The sequence below is a fragment of the Triturus cristatus genome, chromosome 4_2, assembly GCF_964204655.1.
Source record: "Triturus cristatus chromosome 4_2, aTriCri1.1, whole genome shotgun sequence".
NCBI classification, from domain to species: Eukaryota; Metazoa; Chordata; class Amphibia; order Caudata; family Salamandridae; genus Triturus; species Triturus cristatus.
This window is the reverse complement of record NC_140586.1, coordinates 661,369,107-661,395,259: the sequence shown is the minus strand read 5'-3', so window position 1 is coordinate 661,395,259 and position 26,153 is coordinate 661,369,107. Positions and strand designations below refer to the sequence as shown.

General features: G+C 47.0%; 1 protein-coding gene across 12 annotated transcripts in view; it reads left to right on the top strand.

Annotated features, from left to right (window-relative positions):
* PATJ (PATJ crumbs cell polarity complex component) overlaps window positions 1-26,153 on the top strand; it is a 1,359,209-nt gene that overhangs the window by 813,018 nt on the left and 520,038 nt on the right. For all 12 annotated transcript variants that reach the window (XM_085602445.1, XM_085602441.1, XM_085602446.1 and 9 more), the window contains one exon: window positions 25,857-26,053. In XM_085602445.1, the coding sequence (XP_085458571.1) occupies window positions 25,857-26,053 (197 nt within the window). The remainder of the gene's footprint in view (window positions 1-25,856; window positions 26,054-26,153) is intronic.

Sequence of the window (26,153 nt, the reverse complement as noted above, 5' to 3'; positions counted from 1 at the left end):
CCTTTGAGCCCATGTTTAATTGTCCTCTGAGGCTATTGACCTTCAAAATGGTCTTTCTAGTGGCCATAACCATCGGCCATGAGGGTCAGCAAATTGCAGGCAGTGTCGGCGCACTCGCCCTACACCACCTTCTACCTGGACAAGCTGGTCCTCCGGGCATGTGCCTCCTTCCTTCTGAAAGTTGTGACTCTGTTCCATGTAGGCCACAACATCACCCTGCCCACCTTCTTTGCTCCTTCTCACCCTTCCAAAAAGAAAGACTCCACTGTATGGACCCCAAAAGAGTGTTGCGTTCTACCTTGATCACACAAAATAGTTCTGATGATCAATTTTCGTGAGGTACGTAGGAGCTAAAAAAGGGATGGCTGTAAAGAAACGGACAATCTCAAGATGGATAGTGCTCTGCATCAAGAACTGCTACGCATTGGCCAAGAAGCAACTCCCAGGGGGTTTGTGTGCCCATTCTACCAGAACTAAAGCTGCAACAACTGTGTTAGCCCATGGAGTCCCTGTCCTGGACATCTGTCAGGCAGCAATGTGGGCATTTTGTCTTTTTTTCTAAACTGTTTTTATTTTTTATAGAAGCAGGCATTGTACATATAGGGGAGACCTATATAACTGCTTGACATTGCAAATATACATAAAGCTTGAAAGAAAGACCTTATTAAAACAAACTTAGATGGGGCTACCGCCCCTGGAGCTCTCTCAGGGCTGTTATCTGTATTGATCATTATTACACAGTAGTGAGTTGCTAAAATATACAGTACAAAAAAACAATAATACAGGGTGGGGGAACGGGGGTAGAGAAACCCAAATCGCTTTCTTCTCACAATCTCCTTACACAATATCGGGTACGTCTTCTCCATTTCCCATCTCTAATACGTAGTGCCTCAGCCAGGGGCTCCATATCTTACGAAACTTTTGGGGGCAACCCCGGGCCTTATATGTCCCCTTTTCTGCCACCATATAGAGGTCCATGTGTGCCATCCATTTGTTAAGTGTAGGTGAATCTGAGGCTCCCCAGTAGTGGGCTATGTCCCTCGCAATGTGGGCATCTTTGCACATTTTTACCAAATACTGCTGTCTGGACAGTCAGGTCCATCGCAATGGGTAATCCGCTCGTTCAGTCCTACAGGAGTTTAAGGTTTCAATTGGCTTTGCAGACCCACCTCCAGAGAGGCATTGCTTGGGTATCTATTCTAAGGTAAGGAATCTGTGGCTAGAAGTCTCTGTCAGATGAACAAGATTCTTACCTTTGGTTACACTAAACTGGTAGAGACTCTATCTAGCTGCAGATTCCTTACCAATCCTCCCTACTCTGCTAGCCTATAGAAGTGTAAGGGCACCCTTCTCATGGTCTTAGTATTTCATTCCAGGGGTCAGTTCGCATCGTGGCTGCTTTCTCCTGGTTTGGAAAGTCACAAAATTAACTGATTTCAGCGTGCTGGGTTGGCGCCCATATATGTACGTCGCACGTCACTTCCGATGCGGACACTGAGCCGAATGACGCCGCCTATCGGCACACATGGGCACTGCTCAAAAGCTTTCAGATCAAGTCGGATGCCTGGGGATTATTGTAAGGTAAGGCATCTGCGGCTAGATAGTGTCTACCACATAAGACGTTCTCGAAGGTAAATAACTTGAATGGGATAGGGCTGGGGAGACTTAGTTGGGCAGAGTTGTCCTTTAGTTTTTGTATTCTCCCCCCCTCCTATTTCTTCTCCCTAATGTTTCCTTTTGTTGATGTTTGCTAAGGAATCATGATTATGCCGACGCCACATGTTGCTGGCCCTGGGGCAGGAATCTTATGAGTGCTCAGTAGCGCCCCCGTGCAATGTGATGTTCATGCCTACAGCCTTCACAAGTGGCTATATGCCAGTTCCTTGCCACTTATGACACTTACATGCAGGTCGCAGGATATGCTTTTATGATGCCTCTGTATTTTTTCCATTTGATGTTGACGTACATTTTGGCACTAAAACCGGTCCTGAAATGTCGACCCTTTCCCATGTTTATGCTCTTGTTTAAAAATAATAAAACAGATTCAAACAAAAAAATCGAAGGTAAGTAACTTGTTCTTTGCACTGATGGCTCAATATTCTTAAAAATATTTTTCAGTGAGGGAGAGACAGAGCCTGTTGTACTGAAGTATGTATGAGGGCATTCAAATTGTTTCTAAGCTTATGCCCGTCACATTTATCACTATAAAAGGCCGAAAAATAATCAGAAGCCATTTGTGAAATTACGTTTCCCAATAATTCCTCAATAATTTAATAAATAAATACTTAAACTATATGTGGAACTGACTATTAAAAGAACCTGTTATAAAACTGATATTGGAAATAAAAATTGTGAATAGTATTTGAAATAGGTTACAATAAAAAGTTTATAAAACCTTTACTATGAAGGGTTAAACAAGTTTAATAAAGAAAAGTTTACCGTCTCCAGGAAATGCTGAATTTCATGTTTCTTAATGGAACTAGGCGGAGTCCACCAGCCCTGTCCCAGTAAGCGGTGACAGACACACTAGACAAGAAATCACTAGACAGCCGGCAGTGAGGGTGGTCTGCGTCTCAAGAACGGCTCCATTTGTCAGCTAAAGGCCCACAGATAAGGAGGAGGGATGCCACTGAGAACAAATCGGAGGGGAAAACCTACATAACATTCCCAGCACGAATCAGGAAACAATGAAATGTCCCCGTGGGGTGTCGTCACCAAAGGAGATAAGGGCCTGTCACACCACCGCGCCCTGCCACTGAAAGAAAGCGTCGCCCACAGCCAATAACAGTAAAGCTTCGAGATAAACTGGTGGTTAACACATTTAGAACGGACTATGGCAAACAATATTTATATGCATTATGACAATGCAAAAGTGATTACATTATTCTTCACAAAGAGCAACAAGAAACCAGGGATGCTTTCTGTAAGTCAAGAATATTTTATTGATAGATTGTCTCTGATTGGTGTGCGTCATTTTCTTTCCCATTGGCGAGTTTGGTTCTAGGTCTTATCAGAACTTTATTATTTTCCGTTTTCTTCACTGGTATGTAATTGAAGCAACACAAACCCCCCCACAATAGGAGCCTCTAGTCTTGACATAAAATTAGACGCGGGCTGTCTTGTATTACATAAATCAGTAACTCGCATCTGTCTTGGATGTCCATTACCAAAGTGTGTTCAACAACTAGGCACCTTCAAACTTCTCCTAACCCAGGGCTTTCAGATCTGTGAAATGCCGGCTCGGACTATCTTCTAGACTTGTGTAAAGCACTTGAACACTTTTATTCTGGTTTCATAAGTTAATGCTGTCATTTGGATGATGTGGCTATTGTATCGCATGTTAATTTGACATCACCCTAACCTCTCTTTTAAAATTAAAAAGATAGATTTAAGTTGTTAATAAAAAAGGCGATATTTTCATAAATGAAAAAAAGCAGATTGCATTATTTTCTTTGAAAGCACGTGTGAAACAACTTTGCAGACCTTTTAATATTTCTGTGTATGTTCACGTCCTTTTCTCACCTCCTCTTCATCCGTTGTCATAGCAACATCTTCAAATGGCTGGGGAAACAGAGGGTAGCTAGTTGTCCAGTGTTTCAGTGAATCATCTCGGTCATATTTTGCTGACTCAGTGCTAATTATAAACATTAATACATACACAGCTGCCAGGCTTGCTTTTCTGAAACACCAAGCAAGGCTGTGAGATCTGGATGGAAATCCTTGAAGACCACAGTTCATGTCCATTGGGCACCGAGTATTTGCCCACGTTGAATCCAAGCATTAAATATGTGGAGTAAGCTATTTGCCTCAGCACTGCAGTGCAATGAATTCATTAATGAGGTGCTCACTTGTAAAATTTTATTCCCACTTTTGCCGCAGTTAGTCGGCCGTACTCTGATGAAGCCAGTTTTATGGCCCGCGAACAAAAAGAATGCTAGTCATGGTAAATTTCATCCAGCCATACTTAAAATTATGCAGCATCAGTAATGTTCTAAATGGAGAAAAATAGGACATGAGACTGCCCAGTTATTAAAACTCGCTATTATTAACGCTGGATATTTTTTAATTCGTTTTATGCATGCATTTATATTTGTTTTCTCTCTCATGCTAGTCAAAAATAAAAACGATCATTTGTGGAAATATTTGCATGAATATCATTTTTTTTTCCATGTTTGACTGTGGGTTCAAATGTATTTAGGGATGGCAGTGACTGTCCTACTCGAGAATTACACGTCCTAATTTCCTAGTTTTGAACTTAGCCCCTTAAATGGGTGCTTTTCCATCAGCTCACCACCCATGGCAGATGTTAAAATATTTCAATCATTCACTGCAGCGGAGCAATGAACGGGGGATTTTTTAGTGCCTCAGTGGTGGGGTTTTACTCTTCTGCTTACACCTCCACATATCACCTGGGGGACAGCTCAGAGTTCAGGTTGTCGACTCTAACTTCTTGTGCCTGGCTGTGCATGTGAAACCCTTGACTTGCTTGATATAGCAGAGGCACTAGGTATTGGCCGACAATGGAGTATTAATCACACTTTAAAGAGAAAGTTCCCTAAATATGAGTTTTATTGAATATCTCACAATACAAAGCCAAAGCCACTCAATTATTCTATTTTTAGGTCTGACCCACAAATATCTTTTGCTGTCTCACGAGCCTCAAAAAAATCATAAATAAAAAAAAGCGTATATAAATGCAGGCATCCCGGGAAGTCAGCACTTAACGGAATGTATTACCTCTAGAATTATCATCGTTATCTAAGTAACAAATAAAGAGACCAAAGGAAAAATAACTGATTTAATGAGCCATTTGCAGTTTTGCCGTATTGACCATGTGTACTTACACGTGCATGGCTTAATCTTTGAAACAGTGATTCTAATATGGGGCTCTACCCATTCAGGACAATGAGGTTGGGGTACTTAATTTTTTAATAAAAGAGCAACCATCATTCATTATACTTTATTATACATTCTTAAATACGTGTGACATGCAGACCTTTTTTACCATGTCAATATTATTGAATTCAGACATTCAGTTGAACATTTCTAAGGAAGAAGTCATATTTCCACAGCGAAATGATGTTGAAAAATTATTTTATGGTAAATTCATATAGTTAACACATTAAATAGGTTCATCATTCAACAAAATCACGAAATACCAAAAAGATTGTCGATTGGAAGCAAGAAAGACCACCTTTTCACATACAAAAAGTGTTTTTTCAAAATATTTAACACATTTAATATGTGTACACTCCCTGACCTGACTGACCCATTCCCAGTGATGATAAAATAACACCCTTCTTCAATGAAACGCAGTTCTTGAGGGGGGGTCCCCTGCCCTGGTGCTGAATGGCGTCCTTAAGCATTTAATAATTCAGTCTCTTAGTAGATAGGCACCTATGCACTCCTTAGACTAAGCCAACGTGTTTCGATCAATGTGGGGAAAATTGGCCCAGGAAATCGTCATCTGGGCTGTTACATTTTAGATCCAGGATTAGTCGGTATGCCTTAAAGCGATAAATTTACAGTCACTAATAGGGGTATTTAATCAGTTTAGTATTTCCTTTTTAACAATTACTTGCACCTATCAGTTCCTTTGAGGGTGGGCCTTAGTATGCTGTAGATAGAAAACATAACAGCGAAGGGTGAGTCTCTATTCAGTCACTATATAGTATGCTAAAAACTTTTTCTGATCCCTTCAACTAATACCCAGTGGTAATAACTTAGTGAAGCTCTCACACATTTGATATGCCAATTTTCATTGTAGGAAGAAAAGACATGAAGAAATGACAAAGAGCATTTAAAATTGCATCACTTTTCATGTCATTGTGGCGGTTATTGAAGTTAGAGACGGGCAATAGACAGGTGCGTGGGGCCCACACCACTATGTGGGATCCAGGACTAGTGCCACCCATCCACTCCAGTCATACCACAGGGCGGACACAAGCTGCTAGGCTGCTTGGCGTTCACTCTGCTGGGTGGCCTTCACTAAAGGCAGACCATTGAGTCGGACAGGTCAGGTGGGGTTAAAGCTCTTTGCTTGAAACAACAGCCGAGGCTGACCAAGCAGTCCAGCCCTAAGTGGGTCAAGTTTGCCCAATCAATCAGAGTACACTGCTGGCTAAACCATCCCAAAGCAGACAACCCTGCACGGGGATCTCAGCTGTGCATCCCTGCATGCTGTCTGGGAAGACAGTCTTAGAAGAACAGTCCAATCGGACATGGCTAGAAGTCATCCATGGACCAGGCCCCATGGGTCAGGTCAGACTAGGCCCTTGCGGCAGCCGAAGCAAACAGGCAGATGACAAGGGGGTCTCCAGCACTTCAACCCTACTAATTTATTAGAAGGCTACCTGCCTTTCTTGTAATCCATGCACAAAGAGTGACAGAGGTGGGCAATCAATTAGATTGTGCCTGACCTACTGTAACCCTAGCTAAGCCTCAAAAGTCAAATGAGCCCTCATTGGGACTTCAAAGGCAGCCTAGCAGTATAGACATGCCCTTCATTCCTATGGATGCACTACTAGATGGCTTAGCTAAGAGCAACCAGATGGCTGGGCTTGAAGGACGACCATCTGGTCACGCAATGTCTTATGAATCTGTTTTCCACTCGCCCTTGAAGGGGCAATAGGCTCCCTGCACCACTTTCTTGGGTCATGGGCTTGGCCTAGGGTGTGGGGGCTGTCAGGAGGCCTCACAGAGCTCTGACCTGGGGCCCAGTCAGAGCTTTTTCTCTCAGCCAAGTAGGGCAGCCCTGACCCAGTCTGCGGGACCCCATTCCTGGCACTTTATGACACGGCAGGCTGGAAAAGAAAGCCCAGGAACGGAGTCTTCCACCCCAGGGTCCGCCGGAGCTCTGATCTGGGGCCTTTCAGAGCTTCTTCACCCTCGCAGACAATAGAGGGCTTTCTGGACCTGCAGGACCCTGTCCCGCACACATTGCGACACGGCAGGACAGTGAAGGGAGCCCAAGGCTGGGGCTTCCATGTCAGGGCCTGCTGGAACTCTGACCCAGGGCTCAGTCAGAGTTTCTGGACTCCGTTTTCCAAGCAGGAAGGGAAGACCATCCGGGACTGCGATTTCCTGTCCTGGGTACTTTGCTCCACAGCAGGCCAGGGGAGGGAGCCCAGGGCCAGGGACCTCCACCCAGGGCTAACAAAGCTCTGAACTGTGTCCCAGTCTAAGTTTCTTAACGCAGGCAGGCATGGGCGGCCTTCCCGGGAGCCCATGCTAGGCACTTTGGGAAATAGCGTTCCGGAGAACAGAGCCCAGGTCTCAGGGTGCTCCCCCTTCGCCTGCCAGAGTATCACCCATTCTTGTGATCTGTGCACACATTAGGTGACAGAGGGAAGCATTTGAGAGAATGTATTTGGCCTCCTGGAGCCCAGACTGGGTTCACCTCTGCAGTTCTGACCAGACAGAGTTGGAAATGGTGGGGAAGGGTGTGATTTCTAAGGTCACTCTCTACCTTAAGCTGGCAACACCACTCTCCTCTTTTATTGTCTTTTTAAAGAAAACTGGCAAACAAGTAACCCATTTCACTAAAGGAACTTGCTCCTTTAATGATACAGGATTTCAAAGTCACACAGGATTATCAAGTCCTCTTTTTTGCATTAATCGGTGGCCAATTCCCATTACTCCTCCAGTGCAACTGGAAATATTTATTTTCTAAGCATTTTACATATGTTAAATACTGTATCTACATTTAAAAACAAACATACTTACATCTGACAATACTTTAAATTGAAACTGTGTTGCATGTGGTATTCACTGAAATATGACTGGAGTACTGGGGCATCGAACTGAAGTAGCTCCAGGAGTGGCAAACAGAATGATTGTAGAGCTAGACCTAAGGGCTCACTCCGAGTTCTTTTGTAATCTCGAAATTCGCAGTTTCTGCCTAAATTTAGGATACAAGTTGTACAGTTAAAGCTACACATCATGTGCTTTGTACCGTTGACATTTGTCTAGGAAAAGACTGCTGATATATAATCAGGAAAAAGTACTCCGCAAGTGGCAAATCATGTTGACATTTTTGTGTAAAGCCCTAATCCCACGTTATCATTAATTAAAACTCAAATGATGTTGCAATTCTGCACGCTAGAATAACCACACAGGCACAATGAGCAATACCGGGTGCAGTAGTACTGCATCAATTTCCTGGGGCACTCGGAATGAGTCCCAAAGAGAAGTTGTTAGAGCTAATATTTTATAAAGCCTAGAAATTTTGCCAGAAATATTTCAAGATTATGGGTGAAAAGAACAGGGGCCGTATTACACAATGCAGTCTATTTTCCTTGTTTGCACCCGGCATTCCTGTCAAAAGGTGCACCCTGGGGGCAGCACATTCAAGTGAAATACGGAATGGCTTTGAAGCAGCAGCTCTTTGTTTCACTATGCAGGCGGCAATCCGATTGCACTTTTAAAAGGGTCAGAGATCCCCCGCCTACTAGGGGATGTCTAGTGGGTTTATTGGAGCCCCTTCACTCCTCCAGAGGGCTGCCATCAAGGGCTGCACTGACATTGCGCCAACTTTTAGATGAGGAATAAATGAGGAAATGCCCTCTGATGATAGCGCTGGGGATATATGTGCACCAGCACTGTCAGTATTACAGCCGCACAGTTTCCCCTTCTGTTATACCAAAGTGCCCAGGGGTCCTCAAAGCGGGCGCAAAAGCCTGTTGCACTCCCTGGGCACTTTGTATTAAACTACCCCTGATGTATAGGGAGTAGCAGTTCATTCAAGTTGTAGGGGAAAAAATAAGGAAAAAACTGTTGATGAGCATTAAGTGAGAGGACAAAATGATGAATGTGAACAGTGGATAAAGGAGTAGTGGATGGAAGGGGAAAAGTTTCAAAGTAGAAATCACAGAATCGGTGAGGAGAATAGTATATTGGCTGATAAAATCAATCAATCAATAAGGGTTTTGTAAAGCGCACTACTCACCCATTAGGGTCTCAAGGCACTGAGGGGAGGGTGTGAGTAGCTCAGTTGGGGTCATTCGAAGAGCCAGATCTTGAGGTCTTTCCTGAATTGGTGAAGTGTCGGGCTTTGCTAGACTTCATTTGTGAGTGCAAGAAATTTAATTGAATACAGTTGCTATCATTTAGTAAATTAAGAGTGAGGTGGTCTCACTGCTCACATCAGGGTGGGTGGGGAGTTGTGGCATGTTGTGCCTCTATTTGAGTTAATTCTCCATAAAACCCATCTCTGTACTATTACATTGTCAACATTGTGATCTAATCCATTGTTCTGCCTCAATTATATGCCTGCAGAAGTGTATTAAAAAATCAGGTACCCCTGCTATCAATGGGGTATCAGTGCAGGGATCAGTGTCTAATACAAAAGAAACCCCCGCCTAACCTACAGAAATATTACTGGTTATGAATCCTAAAAATGAATAAATGTCCTGGCGGCTGAGACAGACTTCATCACAATTGTAATACTTTATTTCATCAGTGCATATTATCACAGTACTTTTTTGTTATCACAAGACAGGGAACACATCACTTTAAATTAACATGCAATCAGCAGCTAATAAAATCCCAGGTCCCCTGGATAATGCAAATAATGTCTTGTTGAAAAACCATTCTCTCTCATTCATTCACATTCTACACACTCACTCGTACTTCTCCACAGTCATTCAAATACATCCGCATAAAAAGCTTCATAACTGTATTTATAGGTCTTTATACTACAAGTGTATCAATGTAACCAAATATAACAATGTGACAGTCTGACATGGTAAGTCATCAATTTATCTATAACAACAAATGAATCTTTAATTATCTCATCACATCCTATTTTCTTCTCACCAAATGTGCAATTGTTGTCTATTCAGTTCTTGTTTAGTTTGTTATTTACTTTTGTGGCTTAATTAATTAAAATCAATGTGCGTTTCGGCGTAAAACACCTTTCTCATGATCTGAACTTACTTAGACCCACACTCGAAATCCAGATGATTGTTTACCCATACAGGGGATGTACAGGATAATATCTCTCGCTATGGAATGGGTGACCCCATCGAAGGGGATTTCAAAATAGGATTCAAATGGAAAATGTAACAAGACATATATTGAATAGTGTTGTTTCAAAATGAAGCACTAACTATCCCCAGACAATATAATTGAATGTGGGCCCCTATAGACCAGGGGAGCGACTCAATGAAAGGCCTCAATCGCTAGAACTATAGACTATAGAGGGTAGAAAATAGCTACATGCCTTATTTTCAAATGCTGACAGGACCCAGGATGTATGTATAATGGCTCCCCTGTCTGGGCAGGCACAAAAGGCAAAAGCTACTGCATACCACGCGGTTGGTTGAAATAACTAAATAAATGCCCAATGGGGGGGGGGGGGGGCAGCTCAATACATGCATGATTCTCTGCAGCTATTGGACACTAGAGGGTACGCTGACAGGTGGGAGTCTGGCTCTCTACTGGTGGTGCAGTCTGAAAACTCCTCAGAATGTCACTACTGCTAGGGCTAATGGAAGCGGTATAAACTACCTCATCCCCCGACACACTAAACAAACCACGATCGGCAATGGATTACCGTTGCCCGTATGGCAAACCACCCAATCTCTGCTTTACCAATGGTGCACTGCAGACTCACGCTGGTATCTAATAACATTGCCACCGATCCAGGCTGCCTAATATATAAAATGTTACAGCCACGCCAAAGCCTAGTTACAGTGCCACCTCTCCAAGTTGGCTGTTATATAAGGTGTCAGAGACACGCCTCTGCGAAATCAGAAAAAACTTGCAACCTAATCAAAACACTTATACTCCCTGGCTAGGAAGTGTACCCCAGAGCTCACCCATCTGGGTCAAATGGTATGTTTGGAAACAGTGCAACTACTCCGCTGGAACACCTTAGCCCTCAAACAAACTGAGTGAAGCCAACTCACCCATTTGGAATCAATTTGGAAGTCTGTTTGGAAACAGAGCATCTACTCCACTGCATGTTTTGAATATCCTAGCCCCTAAACAAACTGCAAGGGAGCCTCACCCATAACACACACCGGTAATAGCTACACTTGACAGTAGCTCACCTTCCTTATCTCCTCTGTAGTGTGTGTTTCGTATTGCTCTCGTTTACTGGCTTTGATGAATATGGCCCCTTGGCTCTGCCCCTTAAATTACCGGAAGTCTACCAGAGATCTTAAAAGGCACTCGCAACGTTGCATATAAATTATATGCCAGCCTGTCAGCCATCATTGCCCGATGCAAAGGACACTCGCCTGATATGAAAGAGGTGAATTTATTTAATTATGCCGCTAAAGGAATATGCTGCTGCAATGTAATGGGTCAGGATGGCTTCAATATTTGTTACATTGCCCGAATATGTGAGTGAGAGAGATAGACTTACCAAAGGGAATGGATAAGCTGAATGCTGGTTGTTACACCTGGCATCATTGGCGTGGGTCTCCCTTCCTCTCTACTCTCCCTATTTTTTATATTGGCTGGATTTAGATGTTCTGGGCGCCGTGCCACTGCTACTCAGTGCCACAGCGCGAATGCTCCCTGTATATAAATGAATTGTATGAATAAGGATAACCATAATGCCTACATTTGTGTAGCCTGTTTCAATAGTGAGTTAACCTCCATTTCACTGTCGCTACTGCAAAACGATCCGTTCTCATAGGCCAGGATTGGCCGGTTAAAGATTACTTTCTATCATCCTATCTGTCCCTAGGAACCTGGTAGGAACTTCAAGTTTGGTATGTTTGTGCTCAGGACATTGAGGGGCACCTTTTGGTAAGGACCATTTGTATGTTACATGTTTTGAAATACCTTTCCTGAAAACGCAGTAGTTTGTTGCCTAAGCTTTACTGTAGGTTGTTGCGAGTAGTGTATTGGCTGTCTGGTTTTGGAGCAGCAGGGCCAGCGGGGTCAGACCTGGCATGTGAGAGAGATCGGTATTCAGAGCATGGGGAGGGGTGACTCTTTGTTCTCTTCCAGGGGATCCTCATCAATAGTCATAAGCATTAGAATATTCCCGCCCATGTGCGGGATCCCGGAAACAGTATATTATATGTGCCCCACATATATATATCCATACATATATACCTATATGTATACACAAGCAATTGCAGCCCCTAAACCCTAGAGCTGAACCATGCTGTAAGTAATTTCCACTACACATAAGAAAATAGCATTATAAACATGAGAAACAACATTATAACTTGTTTGGAAACTGTTTTAATGCTTAGAAAACAGCAGAAATTCTTAGAAAACACTGAAAGCATAGGAAGCTCCCAGGCTGCATTGCAAATACCCAGTCTAAAAAGACTGAAAAGCTAACTCATAGCTGCATAGCAAAAAACTGACACCGTGCCTTTAAGGCACACCTGACCCCCACCTTCCCATCATGCCTCAGGGGTGGCAGTTAGGTCAGTTGTTCTTTCCGGCTCCTTCTGGAAGGATCCTGGCAACAGAGCTCCACTTTTTTCTGAGTTTGTCAGAAAATATTGTCTGTTTTTCAACTGTTTTTTCCCTTACTTCGACGTTTTACATCTAAGTCAGTAAGAGGCTGCCTTTTTTAGGCATTTTTGGGCATTTTTTCCATCTTAAAATGCCTTCTCTTTTCGATCCTTGCCCTGCTTGTGGCAAGAAGAAGGCCAGGACTGACTCTCATAGGGTCTGTATCCTGTGTCTACCGGAGGATCATGATTCCAAGACATGTACTCACTGCCAGAGCCTGTCCAAAAGAACTTTGAAGGACAGAGAGCGAATTCGCGTTTATGGCCTGGCACAACCATCCAGAGGCCGATCTCCGGTGAGGAAGGGCTCCAAGAGGCCTAGAGATTCATCTAGAAGCAAGTCCTCTCGTCCTTCCGCCTCAGCGTCGGGCTCGGCGCTGAGAAAAGATGTTCCGGTAGGTCGTGTTTCGAAAAAGAGGCTTTCGACAGCGGGCTCGCCGTCGAGAGCAGGTACGTCGTCGACGTCGAAGTCCAGACCGCCATCGTCAACTCGGCGACGATCGGCGTCGAGATCCAGAGCCTCTCCGCCGTCGTCAACCCGGCGACGTTCGGCATCGAGAGACACCACCCCTCCGCCGTCGTCAACCCGGCGACGATTGGCGTCGAGGAGCAGGGAACCTCCGCCGTTGTCAACCAGGCGACGATCGGCGTCGAGGAGCAGAGAGCCTCCTCCGTCGCCAACCCAGCGGCGTTCGGCATCGAGGAGCAAGGAACCTCCGCCGTCGACATCTCGACGTCGATCGGCGTCGAGGAGCATGGACCCTCCGCCGTCGTCAACCAGGCGACGACCGGCGTCGAGGAGTGTCACCCCTCCGTCGTCGAGGGCACGATCCCCTCCGTCGTCGAGGCTCCATCGGCGTTCGACGTCGAGACAACAGGATCCTCCGCCGTCGTCCTCCAAGCGGCGTTCGGCGTCGAGGTTGGCATCCGTGTCGACGTCGAGAGTGGCAGCATCTCCGCCGGCGTCCCCGCGGCGTTCGGCGTCGAGGGAGAGAGGGCCTCCGTCGTCGGCTTCACATCGCCGTTCGACGTCGAGGCAGCATTCTTCGCCCACTAAACATGGCCGCCGGTCCACATCGAGGCGTCGTTCGACGTCGAGAGAAGAGTCCCGGCGAGAAAGGAGACGACGCCATGGATCGACGTCAAGACCGCGCTCGACGTCAAGACAGGCCTCGGACAGGTCGGTGGTCCTGGTGACAGAGTCGGCGTCTCGCCATTCCTCCTCCCACTCAGGGGCATCTCCACGACCGGCAAATCCGCGAGAACCTGCAGTTCAACCCCGTAGGTCTTCTCCTCAGACTCAGAAAATTAATCTGTCGCCCAGATGGCTGCTGCCAGCACATCATTGGCAGGACTCAGGGGCTACAAGGAGGCTGCAGGAATACGTCAGTCCAGTGCATGATTCTCCGCTGCAACGGCTGGTGGCGGCTGTGGACAGAGCTAGTCCCCCCAGGCCAGCGCGTCAGAGATCGCCGGACGACAGGCGACGCAGATCGCGCTCCCCCAGACGGGAGGAGCGTTCACCTGGGTCACGGGCTCGTGATCATCGCCGGAAGCGGAGAAGGACTCCATCATCGTCCTCTTCCTCGTCCTCCAGGCCCTCCATCAGGGACTATTCACCCACGCTCTCGGGCAGCCCAGTGTCTCGCCCATAGACGACATCAACACCTACCAGGAGGTGTTGCAGCGGGGAGCACAGAAGCTGGGGATTGAGATGTCAGTCCCCCAAGTCACCACGTCGGTGATTTTTGAAACACTTCACCAAAAGTCTGCCTCTCGTCCGCTGCTGCCTTTGGTCCCAGGAATCATGGAACCAGTCATGGACACCTTTCTCACCCCGGCGACCGTCAAAGCCGTTCCGGCTCGTATCCTGAAAAAATACAAGCCAGCTACCTCTGACCCCGTCTTTGTGAAGATAGACCCGCCTGCGGACTCTGTCATAGTGGCAGCTGCAAGAAAGGGTCAGACGGCGTCGGCCTCCTCTTCCGTCCCTCCAGATAAGGAGAGCAGAACCCAGGACTCATGGGGACGCAGGGCCTGCTCTTCTGCGGCGGCGGCCCTCAAAATCTCCAGCGCGGCGGCGCTTCTGGGCAGGTACGATAGGGCTCTCTGGGACTCGATGGAGCGTTTCAAGTCCAAGCTCCCCAAGGAGGACCAAAAGGACTTTGAGGAGATTGTTACTGAAGGGGCTCTGGTGGCTAATCAGTCGATTAGCACAGCGGCGGATGGTGCGCTAATCTCAGCCCACTCTTACACACACGGCGTCTGCGCCAGGAGGTCGTCCTGGTTGCGACTGACAGGGCTCAAGCCAGACGCACAGCAACGGATTTTAAACCTCCCGTTCTCTGGCAACTCCCTCTTCGGCACTCACACGGATGAGGAGATGGGGCGCATGAAAACTGAGCTGGACACCCTCAAAGCCGTGGGCTTGGAGAAGAAAAAGGAATTCAAGCGCCGTTTTCGACCCACCCAACGCAAGGGGCCTCAACAGAGGGTTCAAACCCCTCAGTGGTCTCAGAGCAAACCCCAAGGGAAAACCCAGTTTCGAGGCGGAAAGTCTGGCAGGGGCAGAGGTGGACACCAGCAACAGTCCTCCACTACCACAAGAGGAGGAAAGTCATGAGCTGTGGCTTCCTCTACGACCGTTGCCCACTCCAGTGGGAGGAAGTGCGTCACAACATCTAGCAGAGTGGGACAGCATCACAAAAGATCGCTGGGTGCTGAATATACTGCGTCATGGATATGCGCTACGTTTTCGAGCGCGTCCCAGAGACATCCCGCCAAAGAGGTCCCGTCCTCACCACCTAAAACTGCTCAAGCAGGAGGTGAGGGCCCTTCTGCAAAAACAGGCCATAGAAAGGGTTCCTCCTTCGCAGGTCGGAAAAGGAGTGTACTCCCGGTACTTCCTGGTGCCCAAGAAAGATCAAGAGCACAAGTTTCGGCCGATTCTGGACCTTCGTCTCCTAAACAAAGTCATCATCAAGGAGAAGTTCCGTATGTTGGCGCTTCACCAAATATGTCCACATCTACAAGTCGGAGATTGGATGTGTTCGGTGGACCTCCAAGATGCGTACTTTCACATTGCAATAGCGAAACATCACCGCAGGTACCTGCGGTTTGTGGTTGGAAGCAAGCACTACCAATACAAAGTCCTCCCATTCGGACTCAAGTCGTCTCCGCGAGTCTTCACCAAATGTATGGCAGTGGTGGCGGCCTGCCTACACAAGCAGGGTCTCTTCGTCTACCCGTACCTAGACGACTGGTTGCTGAAGGCTCCATCCCAGCAGCAGGTGAAGAAAGACTTCCAAATCTGTCTGAGACAGTTGCACGCTCTCGGCCTTCACGTCAACATGGCAAAGTACGTGCAGCAGCCCACTCAGTCCATCCACTACCTTGGCTCCGTTCTGGACACAAGCGTGGGAAGAGCGTATCCTTCGGGGGAGAGACTGTCTTCAATGAAGAGGAAATGCAGACTTATGCAGCAGATGCGGAGGCCGTCAGCTCGGCAGGTAGCATCTCTGCTGGGTTCCATGGCGTCCTGCATTTTTCTAATTCCCAACGCCAGACTGCGAATGAGACCTTTGCAGCAGGCCCTGGAGGACCAATGGGATCAGTCCACAGGCCGTTGGGGAGATCGAATCTCTCTCTCCCAGGTAGCGAAATCTTCCCTAGCATGGTGGACTCGTCAGGACAATCTGTTGGTGGGAGTCCCGTTTCACCAGCCACTTCCGGTGCAATCGGTGGTGACAGACGCATCGCTGCAAGGATGGGGGCCCACATGGGGTGCCTCCAAATACAAGGTCAGTGGTCTGCAAAAGAACAGGGCTACCACATAAATATGCTAGAGCTTCGAGCAGTCCACCTTGCTCTAAAGACGTTCCTCCCAGCAATCGAGACCGACTCAGTCCTGGTGCAGACCGACAACACCACGACCATGTTTTACCTGAACAAACAGGGCGGGACTCGGTCACGCCCCCTCTCCCTGGAGGCGCAGGCGATCTGGCACTGGCTGCTCGCCCGGAACCTCTCGGTGGTGGCAGTACACCTTCCAGGGGAGTTGAATATCAAGGCAGACGCACTCAGCAGGCACTTCGAAGATCAGCCCGACTGGGTGCTGCACGACGACGTGGTGGCGGACCTGTTCGGTTGTTGGGGTCGTCCAGACATCGATCTGTTTGCAGACGATGAAAATTCAAAATGCCACGCCTTCGCGTCCAGATTCCACCGTCCAGGGACCAGGGGGAATGCTCTTTTGATGGATTGGTCCGAGACATTTGCCTACGCCTTTCCGCCCCTGCCTCTGATTCCGAAGGTGGTATCCAAGCTGCTCAGATCCGACATGAAGATGATCCTCATAGCTCCGGACTGGCCGCGCCAGTGGTGGTACCCGGACCTTCTTCATCTCTCAGTTCGACCTCACAGGCGGCTGCCTTGCAGGCCGGACTTGCTGTCCAAGATGGGCGGGAGGATTCTGCATCCCAACCTTCCCTCACTGAACTTAACAGCATGGCTCCTGAGGTCCTGCAATACGGACATTTAGGTCTACCACCTGACTGCATGCATATTCTCAAGGAAGCGAAGCGACCCTCCACAAGAGCGTCTAATGCATTTAAGTGGAAGAGGTTCTTCATTTGGTGTAGGGAGAATCACCATGATCCTACAAAGGGGCAGGAGGACGTCATCCTTCCGTACCTCCTTCACTTAGCTAGATCAGGCTTGAAGTATGCATCCATCAGGGTCCATTTGTCTGCCATTACAGCTTACAGGAGGTCTCCCAGTCAACCTTCTTTTTTCCAGATGCAGGTGGTCAAGGACTTTTTGCAGGGGTTGAAAAAAGTTTACCCCCCTGTTCGAAACCCTTCGCCTCCGTGGGAGTTGAACTTAGTGTTATCCAAGTTGATGGGCCCACCTTTTGAGCCGATCCACAAAGCTTCTTTACAGCATCTGTCGTGGAAGGCCGCTTTTCTGGTAGCCATTACATCGGCACGCAGAGTAAGCGAAATCCAGGCTCTGTGTACTAAAGAACCGTACACAGTTTTTCACCAGCACAAAGTGGTCTTAAGGGCACATCCATCCTTTCTCCCTAAGGTAGTGTCTGATTTTCATATTAATCAGTCCATTTCTCTGCCATCCTTCTTCCCGAATCCAGCGACCCCGGCTGAGCGGTCGCTCCACTCCTTAGACCTCAAGAGGGTACTTAAATTCTATCTGGCAAGTACCAGAAGCATTAGGAAGACGGATCAGCTGTTTGTCAACTATGGCGCCATGAGAACAGGCTTCCCAGCGGCTAAACGATCCATTTCCAGATGGATTGTTTCCTGCATTACCCTAGCCTACCAGCTGGCGAAAAGGCCCTTACCTTTGGCCCCTAAGGCTCATTCTACTAGGGGGAAAGCGGCCACAGTAGCTTTCTTGCATGACGTTCCAATGGCAGAGATCTGCAAGGCGGCCACTTGGAAATCGGTCCACACCTTTACCAGGCACTACTGCCTCGAATCCGATTCCAGGGCGGATGCCCAAGTAGGCCAAGCCTCCTTGAGGAACCTGTTTGGGTAGCTGAGCTATCTGAGCATACTGTTCCTTCTCTGTTTTTCTTTCCTTTGCCCGCAGGGGGATGAGGTGAGGCTCGCTATTCTATTCTAATGCTTATGACTATTGATGAGGATCCCCTGGAAGAGAAGGATTAGTTACTTACCTGTAATCCTAGTTCTCTTCCAGGGGTATCCTCATCAAAGTCATAAGCAACCCTCCCGCCTCCCCGGGCAAAGGTGTGATAGTTTTCAGGGGTTATTATTTTTCTTTGTGCCATGACTTTTCAGTCTCCGCAAAGAACAACTGACCTAACTGCCACCCCTGAGGCATGATGGGAAGGTGGGGGTCAGGTGTGCCTTAAAGGCACGGTGTCAGTTTTTTGCTATGCAGCTATGAGTTAGCTTTTCAGTCTTTTTAGACTGGGTATTTGCAATGCAGCCTGGGAGCTTCCTATGCTTTCAGTGTTTTCTAAGAATTTCTGCTGTTTTCTAAGCATTAAAACAGTTTCCAAACAAGTTATAATGTTGTTTCTCATGTTTATAATGCTATTTTCTTATGTGTAGTGGAAATTACTTACAGCATGGTTCAGCTCTAGGGTTTAGGGGCTGCAATTGCTTGTGTATACATATAGGTATATATGTATGGCTATATATATGTGGGGCACATATAATATACTGTTTCCGGGATCCCGCACATGGGCGGGAATATTCTAATGCTTATGACTTTGATGAGGATACCCCTGGAAGAGAACTAGGATTACAGGTAAGTAACTAATCCATCCAAGCAGGGCTGCGCATGGCAAGGTGAATGATGACTCCACCTCCCACTGGGTGTCTGATGGCAGACCCCCTCTTTCTGAAAGGGCAGGATGCCGCCTCGTAAACCAAGTGCTCCCTGACCCCACTGAACTGGTTCTGACTTGAGTCAGTGATTTGCGACCTTACAGAACAAAGACTTTTTGGGTATAAAATGCTGGGCTGGAACTTTGGCCAGGTGTGTTCCTTCTGGATGTCAAGACGAAACTCTGTCCGAGCGTACCGAGGAAAGGACTTTGAAACTTTCACCAAGCTTGCCGAAGAAACTACCCGAGGGCCTAAATCGAGAGCGCCTCCTGCAGAAGTCTCAGGGACAATAGACTTCACCCCGTCAGCCGTCGGAATTCCTGTGCGAGGAATCCTACTTGCAGATGAGGCCTCCGTCGAGTAATCCGGAGCCTCTAGTTCTACTGTGAGCACCGCGGACTGAACATCTTTGAATCTTTTTTTAAACCCAAAGCAGGCCGCTGCACCTAAGAGAGAGCTGCCGCTGCTTAGAGCCCGCCTAAACCTGAACCTGCAGCTCTTCCGCTGGATCCGTGTGGGCCGCCGCCGCAGAGAGAGAGCTGCCGCTGCTGAGAGCCCACCGGAACCGGCACCTCCGAGCCCTTCGCTGAACCTGTGGGGACCGCTGCAACTGAGAGAGAGTTGTAGCCGCTGAGCGTCCACCGTGGTGCCAGCCGGGCAGAGACCATCCTTTGTCCCGTGGGCAGCTGCAGCCAAGAAGAGTGCTGTAGCCACTGAGTGCCCGCACCCTTTGCTACTTGGCATCATCGTGATTTGTCCCGTGGGCCGCTGCAGCCAAGAAGAGAGCTGTAGCCGCTGAGTGCCCGCACCCTTCGCTACTTAGCAGCATCGTGATTTGACCTGTGGGCCGCTGCAGCCGAGAAGAGAGCTGTTGCCGCTGAATGCCCACACCCTTTTGATACTTGGCATCATCGTGATTTGTCCCGTGGGCCACTGCAGCCAAGAAGAGAGCTGTGGCCGCTGAGTGCCCGCACCTTTGGCAAACTTTGCATCCTTGGAATTTGACCTGTGGGCCACCGCAGCCGAGAGAGGGTTGCTGCCACTGTGCGCCCGCACCTTGTCCCCCCTTGTTGAGGATTGTCGCTATTGTCCTGTGTGCCGCTGTAGCTAAGAGAGAGCTGCTGCCGCTGTGAGCCCACCACGGAGCTGCACGACGGGAGTCATCGCCACCACCAGCCCGGGCTGCCGCAGCCACGTGCTGCTGCCGCTGAACGCCCGCCTGTACCCGAGTGCCCGAATCATTGTGGGTACACGCTGCGGACCTCAACCTCCAAGACTTGTGGTCGCTGGGAGTCCGCCTGTCACCGACTCCGCTTCTTCGAGAAGCTGCACGCTGTGTCTCCTTTCAACGACGAGTATCTGGTGCGCACTGGGTTGCGTAGGCCCCGGCCCTGAACTCAGTCTGTGTCACGCTTTGGGTAAATACGTTATTGTCTTTTTGAGTCCCTATAGGTGGACATGAATTGTAGTTGTTGAAACGCTTTAAAAAGTCTTGAGTTAAACTGTTGGATAAAGATATTCTTTTTCTAAACCTACCTGAGTCGTGTCCCTTTTGTGGCGTCCTTGCTGCCTTATTGTACGTGGTCATAAACGCTTTACACACCGCCTCTGAGATAGGCCTAAATGCTCGTGCTACGTTACCACAGGGTTGAGCAGGGATTGTCAAAGGGGGTAGCCCACTTTCCCTGACTTAGGAAGAAGGGTCCCTATTTGGACAGTGGCACCAGCCATGGCCAACTAGAGACCCCTATTTCTAACACTGGTCCTATAAAACGGCATCTATCTTGTCATGGGAAATCCAACTATCGGTATTAGTCTACGATAAGATGATACAACCGGAATGGTGTCTAATTCTAAAATATGAAGGTAATATTGCTGGCCTCAGTCTAATTCATCTTCAGTCTACAAAAGAAAACTTTTCGATGTGGGAGCGCCTCTGATGATATGCATGGATGGTGCATAGGAACAGGCATAGGTCTCTGAACCACTGGACAAAACTCCTTCAACCATAACTGATGTAATTTTCCCACAGAGTGTCCTGAGCAGATATGGACAGATGGTATGCAAATATGAGCAACGGTCTCTGAATGTAACTCCTTTAGCCATACTGTATGGCATTCTCCCATGACATCTCACTGTTTAGCCCTAGAGTGTGGGTATGTAATTTAAAGATCCAAAATAATACCTGCACTTTTCTGACGTCTGATGGATCTTTCCCTCATTCGAACTTGAAATGGGATTACTGGTTGGCTAAGGTATGCATCCAAACCAGGAAGGAACCACCACTCTAGTCAGGGTAAGCTAGTTGCACACTGTGAAATAACTCTTGCTCACCCTCTGGTAGTTTGGCACAGAGCAGTCAGGCTTCTCTAAAGAGGCAATGTGTAAAGTATTTCTGCAACACACACAGTAACACAATGAGTACACTCCAAAAAGAGGCAGAGGCTTAGAAAAAGAAATTCTTATATTCTGAACAAAATAAGACCAACAACGACAAAAAACCAATGTATAGGAGTTGAGATATTGAATGTTGAAGGAAGAAATGCAGTAAAATGGTTAGAAGCAAGTAACACTAAAAAGGTTACTTCAGGTCACACTGGACCGGGGCAAAGTCAAAGTACGGGCTGACCACGATGAAGCGCTGGCGACCTACAGGACACACGCAGGCCCCGGTCAACAAACTACCTTTCCTGGTTGCAAACAGCGAGATACGTCGATCTTCTCCACACAGTGAAGGTGATGCACAAGTTCTGAAGACAGATGCCGGAGTACAGAGGCGCCGAGCGATGCACTGGATTCTGGCACACAGACGAGGGGATCCGTCGATCTCACCAAGCTGCGGTGGCGGCAAAGCGCTGTGCGATGCTTCGATCTGTGGAGGCTTATTCTGCTACACGCAGGCAGGAGCTGCGTCGAAATCTGCCTCGCAATTACCTGGGCCGCTTCCAGTGAGCCATGCACAGAAGCAGGGGTAGAGACTTTGATATCCATGAGTCTCAAGCAACAGGAGGCAACCCAACAATCCCTTGGTAATCACTTGGAGTGAAGGCAGACTCCTGCTTTCCTTCAGCAGAGTCAGAGAGCAGCAGGGCAACATACAGAAAAGAAAACCAGGCTTTCCAGATCAGAAGTCCAGTTGATTACTTTAAGCATCACAGCAGTTCTTCTGGCAGAGCTCCAGTTACAAGTCCAGTAGTGTCTGATTTTAAGGGATGAGAGACTCAGTACTTACACCCACAAATGCCTATGATGTTGGGGGTGACTTCAAAGAAGGGACAGGGGGGCTTTTTAGGGAGGTCCAGCATAAGTGCCCCAGAGCAAGTCTACAGAAAAGGTTATGCTGTTCCTCAGGATTGTGAGTCAGAAACCTACCCGGGAATCTAAACCAACCCGACCGAATGGTTCAAAGTTGGGAATCCATTTATTGGATTATAAAGCCCTCACACACCCAGTAAGGTGTCATGCTTCATCATTAGGCTGCTCCTCGTCGGGTCGGCGGTGCAATACCCGACGGGCACCCTATAGTAGGGGCACTTTAGCGGAGATCTTTTTCCAACAGCCGTATGGTGAAGTGGGGGGGAGGGGCCAAATATTGTAGATGAATAAGATTGGAGTGAATCTAAAATAGGGTTGGGAGTACCAGCGACAGCAATTTTTAATCAATAGGTCTCCTACCCTAAGTAAAAACAATCAATGAGGTGCTCAACTAAGCTTATGTCTTAGATTAAGCGTACATATTGGTGACAGGTCAACATGTTTCTCGCTCAGTGTAAAGTCTACAGGCGATTCGTAAGTACCGGAAAAATGAAAACTATCTACAACTCAAAAATGGTAACGTAGATGCATGCTCACTTCAACCGTACAACTACCTAGTTGTGAACCTGTTAGTACTGGAACTGCTCAATGCTTAGGACTAACCAGGCTTTAACAGTACCCGGTAGGTTGTTCACGAGGAGTTCCTCATGTAGTGTGTGCCAGTATCACACCGTTTCAGGACCTACCCACTCCTACCAGGTCCGGTAGGAGTGGAGGTAACACAATCCGATTCGGTGTATGTGCGTGCCTGGGTCTTATTCAGCCCATCACCTCCTTTGAACGATCCCCTGTGTGTTAGCTACTTTTATGGAGAGCGACTGACAGGATTTCGCATTTGTAGCCTTCCTCTATTCCCTGGAGTGTGCTCATAGGCTACCCTGACTTTCCTTCCACAGCTCGTTTCTCACGTTTTGTAACTTAGTGCTAATCATTTTAGGGGAATCTGTCATCCTGCTTTTCATCAAATTGGCAACCATAGTGGCTGAGTAAACACAGCCAATAACAACAAGCATTGGCATAGCCAATAGGTCTCGCTTTTGGGACCTTATAAGTATTTAGTTATGCAGCACAATATCCTTGGTTCAATAACATCAACTGTTGCATGGCTAAAAACCTATAAGGTCCCAAAAGCGAGATCTATTGGCTATGCCAATGCTTGTTGAAAGTGTAAAAGGAAAGAGAGGGTTAATGAAATGACAGTAGGTGTGTGGGTGGGAAAAATAATTGAGAGCAATGAGTAGAAAGCAGTTACCTTAAATAAAACTGATGAGCACGTAAGTAAAAATGAAGTAAATCGTATGTGCAGTCGAGTAAAACTTGTAGTGGAGAGAAGAGTGGGAGCGGAAGAGAAATTGAAAGTACAGTGGAAGTTAGCTTGAGAGAAAACTAAATCGGGCGCAGTATATGCGAGGGATTCTTTTAATCAAAATAGATAATGTGCAGACAAGTAAATGTTATAGCAAATGGGGGACTAGGGACAAAAGAAATATACATGCAATTAATTACATTGGAGGTTTCCATCCAAAAATTGAAAAGTGGAATGTGCGCGCGAATAAAAGTAACCAGGAAGTAGAGGAAACAAACAAGAATAAATAAAGGAACGGAGTACAACGCTCAGTTGTACCTAAAAAACTGAAGGGAAAATGCAAATTTAAAAGGGAAAATGATAAGGACAGCAAGCGGCAAGCGAGGCAAGAAATTGTGTTAAAAATGTGTTTTAAAACAGTGTGTGATAGCTAAGTCAGAAGGAAAGCAGCAGCGCAAAAAAGCTATTAAAAAATCATGTTCACCAGGAAAGACAATCAATATTACATTGAAATGCGTGGGAGCCAAAAATGCGTGGAAAAAGTGTACTTAAAGAAATATGGCATGGAACGTTATGTAACAAAGAAAGGAACCGGCAGCATAAAGAAAGAGCAGCAAAATAGTATGCAAAATTATTGCCAATTAATAAAGGTGCAAGACGAGGAGTGAGACAAAAAGACAGAAAGTAAAAGATTATTAGGGAAAAAACATAAATTGCCATGAGTAAACAGTGAAATTCAATGAGGTAATTAAACAATTAGACAGTAGGTGGCAGTATGAATACAAATAAGTAAGAGAATACAAGCCACAGGCTTTATGCTGGAAAGAAGATTAAAGGCGTGTAATCTCAGGAATTTGTATTTGTAGAAAGAAAACATTGTGGTTATTCTTATTATAAAGAGAGCAACTTTAGTTTGTTAAAAGGAAGTAACATAGAGGGCACAGGAGTGTGCCTGCTGCAACAAGCGCGCGTGAAAAGCATTGACCGTGCGGGCGTCGAAAGTTAAAGTGATCGCGATGCACTTAATTACCCGTGACGGAGAAAAGACAGATGGCGGCTGCGCGCGTTCACGCGCACATGCACACAAGCTTAAGGCCAGCAAAAGCCTCTGGTAGCACTTTGAAAACCCCCTTACTAAAAGTCGAGCAAGCAGCGCATGCGCTGCTCTAGGCTCGACCTAAAAAATAAGGCACATCATTTCTGACATTTTCAATCAATCAATCAGGTGTCTGTATAGCGCGCTACTCTCCCGTGAGGGTCTCAAGTCGCTGGGTGGGGGGGGGGGGGGGGGGGTCGCTCCGGATTAGTCGAAGAGCCAGGTCTTGAGGTCCTTCTTGAACATTTGCAGGGTCGGGGAGCGTCTGATGTTCACAGGGAGCTTGTTCCATGTCTTGGCCGCGATGTAGGAGAAAGCTCTCCCGCCGGTGCTGTTTCTGTGGATGCGGGGGACCTCGGCGAGGTCGGCGGAGCGGAGGTTCGTCTTGGGTACGTGGAAGAATACTCTCTCGTTGAGGTATTTGGGTCCGATGTTGTTGAGGGATTTGTAGGCGTGGGTGAGGAGTTTGAAGTTGACCATCTTCTCGACGGGGAGCCAGTGGAGGCCTTGTAGGTGTTGGGTCATGTGCTCGTGACGCGGAGTCCCGAGGATGAGTCTGGCTGCGGCGTTCTGGATGGTTTGGAGTTTGCGTAGAAGAGTCCTGTTCATTCCGGCGTAGAGGGTGTTGCCGTAGCCCAGTCTGCTGGTTATGAGTGCGTGGGTGACGGTCCTTCTGCAGTTGGGGGGCATCGATTTGAAGGTCTTACGGAGGATGCGATGGCAGTTGAAACTAGCCATTACATGGTGCAGCCTATAACGATACACCACATTATTAATTTATGACGTTGCACCCACCAGCTGTGATTCCCAATGGGGGCTCAAGCTTTGCTTGAATTTTTCAGATTTATTCCATGTAGTGCTGCTAGTCTCCTGACTCCATTGAAGAACACATTCTAAATCCTGAAATACATATCATGCATTTGGATCTTTGCACTTCTTTAATGTGCTTCATGGAAGGCCCACAAGTCACAAAAATATCAGTGGTAATGGTTCATATAACAAATTTTTCTTGATTGCTTACACTCACGGATGCTTTCTTTTTTGGTAATGCACATTTCAGTGTTTCATGTATCCTTGACTCTGTTTTACAGTTATCATGTATGGTGTTGAATGAGCTTTGTAAATGTTGTAACTTTAGCAAAATGTACGCTAATGACCGACAGTAAGAGTGAATTACTGTTCACCTTTAAATAAAGTAATTTGAAATGCGTAAAGTGTTATTAGTTTATCTGCACAAAATGCATCCTCACAATTACTTTGTCCTTTTTGTTCTCGTCCAGAAAAAATTCGGCAACGATATGGAGACCTTCCTGGAGAACTTCACATTATTGAGATCGAAAAGGATAAAAATGGGCTTGGACTCAGCCTGGCTGGAAACAAGGACCGATCACATATGAGTATTTTCATAGTAGGCATCCACCCTGATGGGCCTGCTGCAAGGGATGGAAGATTACGCATTGGTGATGAGCTTTTGGAGGTAAATATTAAAATAATTACTATCCAAATATCGATGGGCTGTCAATGTTCCAAGAAAAGTAGCACAATCGTTTTTGTAAAGCAATGTATTGATATATATA